At 56.5% G+C, this 12,563-nt stretch overlaps 5 protein-coding genes across 5 annotated transcripts; 1 reads left to right on the top strand and 4 right to left on the bottom strand.

Moving 5' to 3' along the window:
- Positions 1 to 3: 3 nt before the first annotated feature.
- Positions 4 to 1,038, bottom strand: CDEST_11589 (uncharacterized protein; the record flags this gene model as incomplete). The annotated part of the gene is made up of 1 exon (XM_062927745.1): positions 4 to 1,038. One exon carries the CDS (start codon positions 1,036 to 1,038, stop codon positions 4 to 6), a length of 1,035 nt encoding a protein of 344 aa, XP_062783796.1.
- A 494-nt stretch (positions 1,039 to 1,532) lies between these two features.
- On the bottom strand, positions 1,533 to 3,292 carry CDEST_11588 (Putative transport and Golgi organization protein). The gene has a single exon (XM_062927744.1). It carries the CDS (start codon positions 2,787 to 2,789, stop codon positions 1,728 to 1,730), a length of 1,062 nt encoding a protein of 353 aa, XP_062783795.1. The 5' UTR covers positions 2,790 to 3,292; the 3' UTR covers positions 1,533 to 1,727.
- Positions 3,293 to 3,530: 238 nt separating this feature from the next.
- Positions 3,531 to 10,611, top strand: CDEST_11587 (Putative AAA+ ATPase domain, ABC transporter type 1, transmembrane domain-containing protein). The gene is made up of 5 exons (XM_062927743.1): positions 3,531 to 5,016; positions 5,087 to 8,118; positions 8,167 to 8,613; positions 8,667 to 8,783; positions 8,850 to 10,611. The coding sequence occupies exons 1-5, from the start codon at positions 4,810 to 4,812 to the stop codon at positions 9,511 to 9,513; spliced, it is 4,467 nt and encodes a 1,488-aa protein (XP_062783794.1). The 5' UTR covers positions 3,531 to 4,809; the 3' UTR covers positions 9,514 to 10,611.
- Positions 10,125 to 11,219, bottom strand: CDEST_11586 (uncharacterized protein; the record flags this gene model as incomplete). Its single annotated transcript, XM_062927742.1, has 3 exons — positions 10,125 to 10,454; positions 10,850 to 11,081; positions 11,134 to 11,219. 3 exons carry the CDS (start codon positions 11,217 to 11,219, stop codon positions 10,125 to 10,127), a joined length of 648 nt encoding a protein of 215 aa, XP_062783793.1.
- Positions 11,220 to 11,329: 110 nt separating this feature from the next.
- CDEST_11585 (uncharacterized protein) lies at positions 11,330 to 12,542 on the bottom strand (the record flags this gene model as incomplete). The annotated part of the gene is made up of 2 exons (XM_062927741.1): positions 11,330 to 11,821; positions 12,036 to 12,542. The coding sequence occupies 2 exons, from the start codon at positions 12,540 to 12,542 to the stop codon at positions 11,330 to 11,332; spliced, it is 999 nt and encodes a 332-aa protein (XP_062783792.1).
- Between the last annotated feature and the right edge of the window lie 21 nt (positions 12,543 to 12,563).

Raw genomic sequence — 12,563 nt, 5'->3', positions numbered from 1 at the left:
CGCTTATACTATGGCTGGCAACAGTTGGGTTGCTGGAAAGAGGCCCTCCGTTGGAGAAGCTAGCTGAGAGACGTCGTGCACCGCGGTAACATGTTGATGGGAGTCGAGACAACCTCGGCGGGATGACATGCTTCTCTCCATTCTGGTCTGCTGTGTCGCGTCGCTTAAGCGCGGTCCGGTCTCGAGAAGGAACCCGTGTAGACGCGTTGGGGTGGGAAATCTCTGCCAGCACTTGACGATCTCTAACAGCACGGCGTCTTTGAACATCGATATGTAGTTGGTGGCTGCTTCCACTCTGTATGACTGGTCGGCCCGCGTAAATTGAAGGGGCCCCTGAAGATTGCGTAAGCTTTGTATCGCCATCTGCTCGGGCGTCATCATTCCTGTTCGCTCGGGAGGAGTTTGAGTTGTCGTCGTGTTCATCATCGTGGACAGATATGTTGAGAGACCTTTCAGGAATGTCAGGATCCGGCTGCACGGCTTTTTGGCCTGGCTGGTGGTAAACAGGCTGGGCGTCGACAATGCTCGAAACGACGGTGATCTCTCTGGCACGCTCAAGATTCGGTCCGTTGCTGCGATGGACGGGTCCCACGGGTCCGGAGATGGTCGGTCGAGCGGCGACGGCGGTAGCAACTCCTCGTTCAGGAGGAACCCAAGAACCGCGGTTCCGAAGCGGGAGGAACGAAGTCCCAGGTAGACGGTCTCGCATTCTTCCAGGACGACAACGAAGAGAGCAGCTTGCAGGATGAAGAAAAAGAGGAAAAAGGTGTAAGGTACGGCCCAGAGAAGAATGGCAAACGTCCCTTTCCAGGCGGCGACTGTTTTCTTTGTCGAAACCGAAACAATGCCGGCCGACTCGGTGACTGCGCGGCCAACGAGCTTGATCGCTATGAGCAAGAAACGAAACCACTGCGGAATCAGACGCAAGTTAATGCGGAAGAGGCCGAATAGATGGATGAAGATGGCGACGATGCAGCGCGTCGTGTGGGCGAGGAGTACTAAGCCAAGTGAACGAGAACCGGGCTCTGCGGAGGGCATTTCTGGAGGAGAGAGAGAGGAGGGGGAAGGAGAGGAAAGAAGGAGGATGGGATTGTTAATTCGGACGACAAGAGATGAATACGGGCGTCTTCAGAATGCCCCTGTAGACCGTCGTGAGTTGAGCTACGTTGAGCTGGGCTAGTGCAAGGCTGAGGTGAAGTGAGGTTCAGATGAAAATGGGTGCTCTGATCTTGTTGTTGTTGTTGCGTGTTTGGAGGACGCGTCGACGTCCAAGGACACGGCCGATGACCAGTTTTTCTCTGAGGTGCATAGTCTGATTCACGCACATGCAGCTGCCTCCTGCCACAAGAGTAGTATGTACATCTCAAGTTGACTGAATGATATGAAGGCTTGGACGGAAGGTCAGACGTCGGTACAGCTTCCTCATCATGACTTACACGCGCTGTGGTCTTGCCTCCCTCCCTCACCTATTCACGCGGTATAACGGGCATAGATACAGGATTGAGCTCTTCTGGACAACGGACAATCGCTCCTCTGCATGCCACTTTCTTTCGTTCTAACCATAGGACAAGTGCCCTTTCTGTGGACATAAAAAGGCAAAGCTTCATCTAAACGAACCTCTTAACTCATTACCATCATCTACATATTCCAAGCCATGATACAATAACCGATGCTCCGGTAAAATAATGGACTGATGCAGTACCGCCTCTGAATGCAACGTGGTTCCCTCAGCTCTCCCACCCCTCGATCTTGAACTTGAACACCTCATCGCCCTGGCCCCTCTCGATCGGGTTTCCGTTGCCGTCCCACAGCGCTCGTTCGCGATACGTGACATTCCCGTCCCAATCGACCATGATGACGGTCTGACGCTGCGTGCCGTACAAGCCCACCTCGAAGCCCATGCTGGCCTGCGCCGGCGGATCCGGTCGCTCGCCCAACTGCAGACCCTCGGCGGCCATCTGGTCGTCGGTTGCCCAATGGCCCGGCCCCCTCGAAACGGCCTCCTCCATGGCCTTGCGATGGGCGTCATCACCCAACGCGGGAACAAAGATGGACTGCTTCAACTCCTTGATGTAGTCCGCCAGGCTCATGTCGGGGTGCTTGGGCAACGAGTCGGTGTCGAGCACCTCGAAAAGGCGCTCGGCGAGTGCGTTCTCGTCCAGGTCCCCAGCTACGGCCTCCTGGATGGCCTCCTTGACGAGCCGCTTTCCGTGTTCGACCTTGGGCCACGGTTTGGGGTCGTCGTAGCCAGTGTTGCTAAGGCCATATACCTCGCCACGCTTCTCGGCGATCCACGGCACGTCCTCAAGGTCGTCACAGCGGTTCGAAATAATGGCAATGCCTTCGAGCGCGCGTTGGGGCTTTTCGTCGTCGCCACCGCCGCGCTTTCTCTTCAACTTACCGGCTACCATGGAGAAGCCGCCGACGCCCTTGACGCCCCCATCCTTGACGAGGTGGTTCGCCGATTCCGACGCGGGCTCGGTAGGGTCGGATCCCAGCCAAGCCGTGACCATGCCGCCGCGACTGCGAGCGGCGTGGATTGGATGGGTCGCATCCTGCGTGTTGGTTTCGCGGTAGTTGGTGAGCACGGCTAGTTGTCCTGTCTTGGTAATGCCGAGCCACGTCCCCTTCTCCGCTCTTTGGAGGTCGCGGGCGGAGAGGACGGAGGCGCCGGACGGGTGTGACCACCAGTGCGGGCGAGATGTCGGGCGCAGGATGAACTCGTCTCGATTGTCGATGACAATGAGAGCGTAGTCGGGATGTGCGGTGGTAAGGAGGACGATGCACATGATCTCGCGCTCGTATTTGCTAACCCTCGGTGCCTGGAGAGTCGATGCGGTTCTCGGAAAGACCTCTTGTCCCTTTTTGTAGTCTGAGATTAATGGCCCTGAATGCTGCTTTTTATTCTTTTACTCGCTGGTTTCATTCGCATCTACTCGACAACGTTTTCGGTTTTGTTCTGTTCTTTGGACGGGCGGGGCAGTGAAACTGGTTGCGGCCTAGCAGGTTGAGGATTGGTATGAATCAACGCCCTGACGTGGATGTCTATGACTGGATGCTCGTGGTGTCTGGGGTTTCAATACTGGTGCGTCAGAACAAAGTCGAGCCAGCGTCCTCGACTTTTTTTGGGTCTTTTATGCCGCCGAAATCTGATAATCAGTCCACCTGGAAAGAGAAAACGAAAATAAGATCAGTCCTGCTAAGCTCAGCTTGGCTCAAAGGTAGTAGCGTTGCCTCGGTCTTGGGAAGTTGGGGTCACGCATCGCATCGCCTGACGCTGGAGCTTGGCGGGCTGTTGGCTGGTGGCCGTTCGTTTCCACTCCGAGCAACGGGCAGGCTGACAGCGGTGCCGGCCGGCGCCCAGGTCGGTAACGCGTGATGTGCGAGTGATTATTAGCTAGAAGTGGCTGTTCATGGCGCAGTGTGGATGTGGCTGGTCAGGATGTATGGCGGTTTCGAGCTTCTCTTCTTAGGTTAGTAATCAAGATTGGATTGTGCGGATTATCTCTGAGTCCATAACGGCCCCACCACCGCGCACACCCGTAAATATCCGGCCACCGTCGTTCCTTCCTGCTTTCAACCAAGAAGCGCAATCAGTCCGAACGGCCATGGGGATGGCTGACTTATCGGAAAAGTAGCATGGTCAGCTCGTTAGCCACCCCTTAACACGACCCGAAGTTGGCCTCGTCATCGTCTTCGTCTTCGCCGTCTGGCGAACAGCGACTGCATCAAGACGACGCGTCCACCCGGCCCCTCACCGCCGTCTTCTCACCCTTCTCTGTGATTCTCTAGTTTTCTGTTAGACGCAGAACTCGTCAGCCATGGGTTTGCCGGTCGTCATCCACCGGCGAACATCCCCCCAAAACCCTAAATCCAACAACAGGAAACGGCATTGACTCAGCATGGAATGGCTGGCGATGGTGGTTCAGATGTTCCGGAACTGTTTTTTCGGCCGCCCCCAGGATTACTAACCCCTGCTGCGAGGATGTCCTTGGCAAAGACCCCGACCCGGCTTGCCGCCGCTTGAGTTTCGACTGAGACCGCCGGCTCTCGGCATGCTACCCCGTCTCGTGGGCCACGTCTACGCAACGCTCAGCTTAGCACACATTTGTGAATCCAAGCTCCTTCAGTCCAAGGAGTCGGTCGCTACGGTAAGACTCGACTTCAGTGGCCCCCTGGCCCGCATCAATCTGTGATGACCTTCCGCTTTCGATCTCGCGCGTCGTCTGCCTGCCATGTCAGTGCCGTAACAATATACTGCAGTCTGACACCCACTCGGCGCTTCATCAAGCCGCATTTCTGGGGCCAATGGCGCGGCCCGACAAACAGAATTGCGGCTTACGTCTGCGCCTTCGACCCCGTGCCGCGACGCGACGGCTTTGCAGCCATGCTGCTCCGCATACCAAGCTTTCAATGACCACTTGCTGACGGCTAGGCATCCAGCCAGCACCTTAACCCTGCACAGGTTGCGTACAAGCTTTTTGTTTCCATACTAGAGACTCCTTGCAACATGATGTGAGTCAAAAGGCATCATCAGCGTCGACGCGAGACGTAAGCTTAATGTCGTGTCATGACATTCGAATATGCCAGCATATAATAGACATTAGCCTTTGGTTCGCAAGCCACTCCCGCCCCAAGTCATTCACTACGTTTTCCATACACGAACTTCGCTGAGCCACAACTGCAACTCTTGAGGGCAGCCAATACGAGTTTGCCGACTGTCTCGTGACACTGAGTTTTCACTACGTTGGACCCCGACCCCCCGACTTTCCGGGTCGTGTACTCTCGACGCAAAGAGGCACTTGAATAATGAGCTCAAGGTGCCTCAACGACGACTCGCTCGGACCCGGCGTCCAGGGATGTCGTGGCAACTTCGACTTCACCCTCCGATTTGAGAGGATCTTCTTAGCCATCATTCCTGCGGCGGTCTTTGCTGCTCTCTCGCTACCCCGCATCGCTTTCCTCTCCCGAAAACCACGAATCGTCGGCGCCCCAACCGTGCAGACAATCAAGCTGGTGAGTGACAAGACATCAAAATAACACACACGTGCCTGAGCTGGTAGATACTGACGCTCAAGTTGTCAAGGCCATAGTCACAGTATACGCCACGCTCCAGTTCGCGCTGCTCATTCTCCAAACCACTTCCAATGGCTCGCGCATTGATGGGTTCGCTGTGGGGGCGTCTGCCCTCAGCTTTCTCGCCGCTCTCTTCATGATAGGATTGTCTTATGCTGAGCACTCAAGGGCACTCAGACCCTCCATGCTCTTGACGGGCTATATCTTCTTCCAGATCTTGTTTGATGCTGCCCAAACCAGAACATCTTGGTTAATGGCGCGAACCTTTTCGACCCAATTATTCGCTAGGCTCTTTACGGCCTCGCTGGCTGTCAAAATTGTCATCCTTTTTGTCGAGGCCCAGAGGAAGTCGAAATGGATTCGCTGGACCGCGGAAGAACATAGCCCGGAGGAGACGAGCGGCCTCTTCAGCTTGGGCGTCTACTACTGGCTTAACCGTCTCTTTCTCCACGGCTACCGCAACGTGCTCACTATCAAGGACCTGTATGCGCTTGACCGGGGCATGATAGCGGAAACGATGCAGGTCGCACTGGCTCAAGAGCTCGACAAGGGAATCTATCTCGGCAAGAAGCATGGGCTCGCGAGAGCTCTCGCCAAGGCCCTCGCTGTTCCGTTGCTGCTGCCTGTAGCTCCACGAATCGCACTCATAGGGTTCAACTACAGCCAGCCCTTCTTCATCCAAGCCCTGCTCCAGTATCTACAAGATACCGACGCGCCGAAGAATGTGGGGTATGGCCTGATCGGTGCCTCCGTCATGATTTACACCGGCATCGCTATATCCACCGCCCTCTACTACTATTTCCAGCAGCGAGCTCTATACATGTCGCGAGGCTGCCTGTCGGCAATCATATACAAGAAGACCACTGAAGCTTCGCTCGTAGGGGCTGGAGACGCAGCCGCGGTGACGCTAATGAGCACTGACACGGAGCGTATCATCCGCGGATTCTACAGCTTGCACGAGTTCTGGGCCAACATCATCGAAATTGCGCTTGGCTGTTGGCTGCTGGAAAGCCAACTAGGAGTGGCTTTCGTTGCCCCCATCGTCGTGATCCTCGTGTGCACCGGCATCACCGCCGCGGCCGCAAAGCTCACGGGCGAGCGACAATCTCGTTGGATGGCACAGATCCAGAAGCGCGTGGGGCTCACCGCGAATGTCATCTCCAACATGAAGTACCTACGCATTTCCGGTATTACGGGCCCCGTAGCCGACTTCGTGCAGAAGATGAGGGTCGAAGAGATGCGCATCGGAAACCAGTTCCGTTGGCTCATCATCGTCACAGCGATCGCAGCCTTGGCCCCGAATATCGTTTCCCCGGCAGTCACTTTTGTCTTTGCGCAGTCCCGCCTCGATACTACAACCATCTTCACCGCGTTTTCATTCCTGGTCCTTCTCAACAACCCTTTAGGTCTGCTCTTCCAGTCAGTCCCGAACATGATTGCCGGCTTCACTTGCCTGGGGCGGATCCAGAAGTTTCTTGAAGTGGAATCACGCGTCGACTACCGGCAGTCTGCCCATCCTTCGGGGTGGAATGATGGAAAATCAGAGGGCAGCGCATACAAGGACAGCATGGAAGGGATCCCTCTGCAACCACTCGACAAGTCCACGCTGCAAAGCTCGGAGAGCAGCCCGCCAATCCCTGCCATTGTCATTGTGGACGGTAGCTTTGGCTGGACGGCAGACAAGATGGTGCTCCAGAACATCACGGCATCTGTTCCGGCATCTCAGCTGACCCTCGTTGTTGGTCCTGTGGCATCGGGTAAGTCCACTCTTTGCAAGGCCCTGCTCGGCGAGGTTCCGTTCAGCAATGGCCTCGTGTCAGTCCCCTCGCGCAACGCTGCCATTGGGTACTGCGAACAGAATCCATTTCTCTACAATGGCTCCATCAAGGACAATATCGTCGGGTATTCCACCTTCAACCAGGCACGATACGACGAGATTATCGAAGGGTGCATGCTTTCCACGGACCTGCTCCTTTTGCCGTACGGCGATGACACCAAGATTGGAAGCAATGGTATCATGCTCAGCGGCGGCCAGAAGCAGCGCGTCTCTCTTGCTCGCGCTCTGTACCTCACCAGCGACCTCTTGATTTTTGACGACATCCTGAGTGGCCTTGACAACGATACCGCAGCTGAAGTTTTTCGGAGGGTGTTTGGACTCGACGGCATCATCCGCCGGCGCAAGGCAACGGCTGTCTTGTGCACACACGCGATCAAATACCTTCCCCTGGCGGACCACATCATCGCCCTCGGAACAGATGGTACTCTGGTCGAGGAAGGCACCTTCAGCGACCTGATGCGGGACAAGAAATACGTTGCCAGCCTTGGGGTTACAGCAGCAGACTCTGACACGGATTCGGATGCGGGCAGTCAACCGAACAGCAAAACCAGGCCGTCTTCAGGTCTAGGCTCGAGACCAAAGCGTGCCCCTGCCGTTGCCGACGAGATGATGGAGAAGTCGAGGCAGACTGGAGATTTGAAGGTCTACAAGCACTATTTTCGCAGCTTGAATGTGACTTCGACCGTCATCTTTGTGCTTTTCTCTGCTTCGTATGCCATCTGGCACAATTTTCCGACGATCTGGATGAAGTATTGGGCCGAGGACACGCTTGGCAAGAGTAGCCAGTATTACGTCGGACTCTTCGGGTTCTTCAAAGCCCTGCAACTAATCTCTCTCTTCATCGCTGGCGTCGCCTTGATCATCTATATGACCACCTCCTCTGGCACTCAGCTTCACCAACAAGCCCTGCAGACCGTCATCAACGCGCCGCTCACGTTCTTCACAACTACCGACGCAGGAGTCATCACGAACCTATTCTCTCAAGACATGACGCTGATCGATAGCGAGCTGCCCTTGTCGCTACTGAATACCGTCCTTGATGGGTTCGAGTCGATTGCCATGGGGGCCGTCATTGCTGTTGCATCGCCTTACATGGCCATCAGCTACCCTTTCTTGATCGCCTTCTGCTGGATCATCCAGAAGTTCTACCTTCGGACCTCTCGACAGTTGAGACTGCTCGACCTAGAGTCCAAGAGCCCCCTCTAGTAAGTACAAAACTCTGATCTTAAGACCCCATAGCTGACGATGCCCAGCACGCACTTCCTCGACACCATCAAAGGCGTCGCAACCATGCGCGCTTTCGGCTGGACAAGTAAAGACATTGCATTTAACCAGGAACTGCTCGACACCTCCCAGCGGCCGGCGTATCTGCTCGCCATGATCCAGCAGTGGCTCGTCGTAACAATGCAGCTCATGGTCGCCGGCATCGCTGTCATCCTCGTTGCCCTAGCCATCACGCTCAGGGCCAACTCGGGGTTCACCGGGGCCTCGCTGGTCACGCTCATGTCGTGGGGCGAGAGCATCGCCATGCTCATCAGGTTCTACACCCAGCTCGAGACATCCATCGGCGCTGTGGCGCGTATCAAGACGTTTTCCGAAAAGGTGACGCCGGAAAACCTCGAGGGAGAGGATATCGAGCCGTCGGAAGAGTGGCCCGAACATGGCCATATTGACATCAAAGGAGTATCTGCCTCGTACGGGTGAGCGAACCCCGGCTCTCGTCATGTCGATCACCGCTAATAGAGCATCACAGCAATGAACAGCAAGTGTCTTCAGACGGCGAGCGGACGCCTCCAAGCCTCGCGCTTAAGGACCTTACCTTTTCTATCCAGCCCGGTCAAAAGGTTGCCCTCTGCGGTAGAACCGGAAGGTGAGCTCATCTCGTTTGCCCTCCCCGGGTACCCCCAAAGACGTCCCATACTGACTCGTCTCTCAGCGGCAAATCGTCCCTTATCCTTCTTCTCCTTCGCCTTCTGGACCCCATCTCGACCTGCTCGCAGAACATGGAGCTGGACGGCGTCCCCTTTCACCGCATTGACCGGTCGACCCTCCGCCGTCGCATCATAGCCGTGCCCCAGGACGCCGTCTTCCTACCGGATGGCAGTACGATCAAGTCGAACCTTGACCCCTTCGAATCGGCGTCGGACGCCGACTGCCTCTCGGTGCTGCGGATGGTGCAGCTCACCGGGTTCGTCGAGGAGCGTGGCGGGCTGCATGAAGGCATGAGCGCCGACAGCCTCAGTGCCGGGCAGAAACAGCTCTTCAGCCTGGGGCGGGCGATCCTACGTCGGCGGGCCAAGGACGCGACGTATAAGAGGCGCGGTGGCGGGGTGCTGCTGCTCGACGAGGTGAGCTCGAGCGTAGACCACGCGACGGACCGGTTGATGCAAGAGATCATCAAGGAGGAGTTTGGCAGGTATACGATCGTCATGGTGTCACACCGGCTGGACATGGTCATGGACTTTTTCGACTCCGTCATCGTCATGGACCAGGGTCGCGTTGTCGAGACGGGCAGCCCGGGCGAGCTGGTCGAGAGGGAGGGCAGCCGGTTCGGTGAGCTCTGGGTGATTGAGAACCAAGGCAGGTCGCGGGAGACGTAGGCCTGCGTCCGTCGGAGCAAAGAGCATTCAAGAGATCAATACAAAACGAAGCGATTCTTTCATTCAGATGCGGGGACACCTCATGAGTGTCCAGGCAGTTAGCGACGGTCCCGGACTGAACAGTAACACTCGGTACAAGCCGAGCTCGGTTAGAGCGATGCGACTCCAAGTGTCAGCCGTGGTCGTCGGGTCCAGCCTTTCTGCCCTCTTCGGCAAGCGAGGTAGATAGGCAGGCCATCTCGACATGACCAGCTTGCGACCTGGAGGGCTGCCCCTCCTCGGGTCTGTATACCAAGAGATTGCCCACGAATCAGTGTATCGTGGGCTGCCGAATCCAGAATGTGAAGCTACCCGAGGTCCGGTGACAGTCTGTTGAGTGGCGAGTTGAGGCGACGGCTGCGCATGTGGCGAGGTGGTATTGTGAGTCAACGTGATAGATGTACCGGGTCGTTCCCGTCTGGGGCATCAAGATAGAGAACTGGGCATGTTCAAGAAGGAGAACGACTCCTGTCGCTGCTGGGGGTCGGAATCAAACTAGTGTTATCTTGAGGAAAATCCTTGAGGCTCACCAATAGGACTGGTCCAGGCAGCTGTCACGGTCACTGCGGCCATTACAGAAATGCTGTATGTAGACGGGTTCCAACTTCACGGTTGCCACCGATACCAGACTTGACGAACAGAATAGGAGAGGCCCGGCTGTCGCAACCAAGGGCGGGGATCCATCTCGACCGGAGCGCCCACAGTTTGCCCCTCGTCGCGTACCGTTCCTGAGGGCGCGCGTGTGGGCGGCCCACACCAGCATGTGAGCCGACCCTCTCTTCAAGGAGATGCTGCAGATCTACCTCCCCGATCGGGATGGCTGCCACATGGTCGGATGTTCTGGAGGCTGTAGTGGCTTTCTTCCAAGATTGCGATTTGGTGATGTGCGGCTTGATACCTTCCTATGTGGACGTAGGCTCCTGGTCCGTATGTTGCTTGCTCAACCATTGTTTGTGTGCGTAGTGTGAACTCTACTCAGGGCTCGTACACCGAAGTGCTTGAAGTATGGTCAGTTGTCAACATTCCCTCTTGATTGCGGCCGGCATGCCGTCAGCTTGGGGGTGAATGAGGCAATCGTGCATGCGTCTCGCCCTCAGATGGCTGATGGCCCATGGACCCCATGACCCTCCCGCCGTTCTAGGCTCCAAAGGGTCGCTGCTGATCTTCATCGGATACAGACATTCAACCAACACATTGACTCCGTGATGGACGATTAGATGGGGCGTAAGGCGTACCCGAATGGAGGCAGTGCTGGTCCTGGCAATGGATGGGCGGGGGAAGGGCCGGCGAGGAGAACGATGTGACGCTGCAGCAGTGTGTTTCTCGAGTTTGGGCTCTTTTTGGTTTGATTTTTGACAACATTCTTGTTCCTGAGTACTTGCACCTGGGATCCAAGCTCGGAGCTTGGCCTCATCAAACCAGCATGCGGGTAAAATTGTTGGTTCCTCTCGCCTGGTCCGCTGCCTCGCGATCGGGCGGCAGCGGCGGCGGCCGGGTTTTCGAGGCCGAGGGGCGGAGACTTGTGGACCCTGTTGGGCGTCCCAATCTATAATTCCGGGTTCAAGCAGATGCTTCTCGTACCTGCGTACGGTCTCCTCTTTACGTGCAGGAAACGAAGGCGAAGATGAACCGAGTTTGATGTCGAGGAGGAAAAGGAGCATCAACATCTTTAGCGAGGTATGCCCCTTTTCGGTACGTACGTACCGTCCACATGTGGATTAGTGGATACAGGGTGGATGCGCTGCTAACCAGCTGCCGAATAAGGTTAGAAGGAAGTTCACGCTAGCTCAATAGACACGGCAGGGACACGGGCCATCAGCTTATCGCGTTTACGAGTGACGCTAGGTCCCTCTAGAGAGTGGATCCAATGCCTCTTGTCTTCCAGTTGTACACCACCTGGTGTCGAGTGACACCAGACGGCGAATGCCCGCCGCCGCCGCCGCCTCGGTACGGTACCTGAGAATTGTGTCTCGGTACCTGGACTGGGCGCGCCTGTCAAGACGTCTTTCCTGCATCCTTCATCAAGCCATCCAAGCATATTTCCAAGCCATTCAAGCCACCATCGACGCTCCCTGGGCTCTGTAACGGCACTGGCTCTTCTATATGGGTTTTCCGTCTCGGTATTGTCATTGTCTCGACGTCGTCTCAGAGCATAGAAGCAAGGCAGCTCGACAGGACGGAGGAACACACCAAGGGTGAGGAGGCACAGGACAGAGGCGGTGACTGGGTGACACACGTTGCTCTCGCCATTCGATGAGAGCCCGGCAAGCTAGCCCTCATGCCGTTGCACCGCTCTTGGACCAGCGTCACTTCACGCATTTGTCGCCGCCATACGAGGTAGCGTACAACCGCTGGACGGCATGGGGACACACGCGAGATAGAAGCCACGAGAGCACGTTACGACAAACTGCACTCTTCTTGAACAATGCGCGCTAGATACAACACCAGCAACCATCCGGCTACCCCTGGAGCTCCGATACTACCTCTCGGCATGCACGACGGCCGGCCTGTGGGGGGCACCATCTCGACTTCTCAAGACGGTAGGTGATGAAGCGACAGCGACCCGTACCGCACGCCATTGACACTATTGGTCTCCGCCTGGCCAGCGCCGTGCCATCCGTCGCGTCCGAACGAGGAAGCTGGTCTAGGTCTTGGCGGCTCAGCCTTTGGTTGGACCTCCATCGGGCGGCATCGCGACTCGTCCGCGGACCGCCATCCATGGCAGGCTGGCAGCCATCCCGTCTCGAAATTAGCTTGGTACCTTGCCCCAGATAAACATGGCCCGACGCAACGGGGCGAGCTAAACGACGACGGCCTCTGAAGACATCGCCTTCTCCGGTCCCGGCCCTGGCGCCTTGCAGCATAACGCCGTGGTTTTCTGCAGTCGCATTTTCGACGCGACTCTTGCGCTTGAAGATGCAGCTAGGTATGCGCGTACGAGACAAGGGCATTTGGTTGCGTGCAACTTCACGGCACCGGCCAATGGCCATAGCATCAAACCCTGGACGTCA

The sequence above is a fragment of the Colletotrichum destructivum genome, chromosome 7 (genome assembly GCF_034447905.1).
Source record: "Colletotrichum destructivum chromosome 7, complete sequence".
In the NCBI taxonomy this organism is placed as follows: Eukaryota; Fungi; Ascomycota; class Sordariomycetes; order Glomerellales; family Glomerellaceae; genus Colletotrichum; species Colletotrichum destructivum.
Note: the sequence above shows the minus strand (reverse complement) of the source record. Positions and strands in the feature narration are given on the sequence as shown.

Bases quoted from the DNA above. Each gene is read 5' to 3' on its own strand.
- CDEST_11587 (XM_062927743.1), top strand. From the start codon at position 4,810: ATGAGCTCAAGGTGCCTCAACGACGACTCGCTCGGACCCGGCGTCCAG. The intron at 5,017-5,086 runs GTGAGTGACAAG...CAAGTTGTCAAG, and splicing joins CCGTGCAGACAATCAAGCTG to GCCATAGTCACAGTATACGC. The intron at 8,784-8,849 runs GTGAGCTCATCT...CTCGTCTCTCAG, and splicing joins CTCTGCGGTAGAACCGGAAG to CGGCAAATCGTCCCTTATCC.
- CDEST_11588 (XM_062927744.1), bottom strand. From the start codon at position 2,789: ATGTGCATCGTCCTCCTTACCACCGCACATCCCGACTACGCTCTCATT.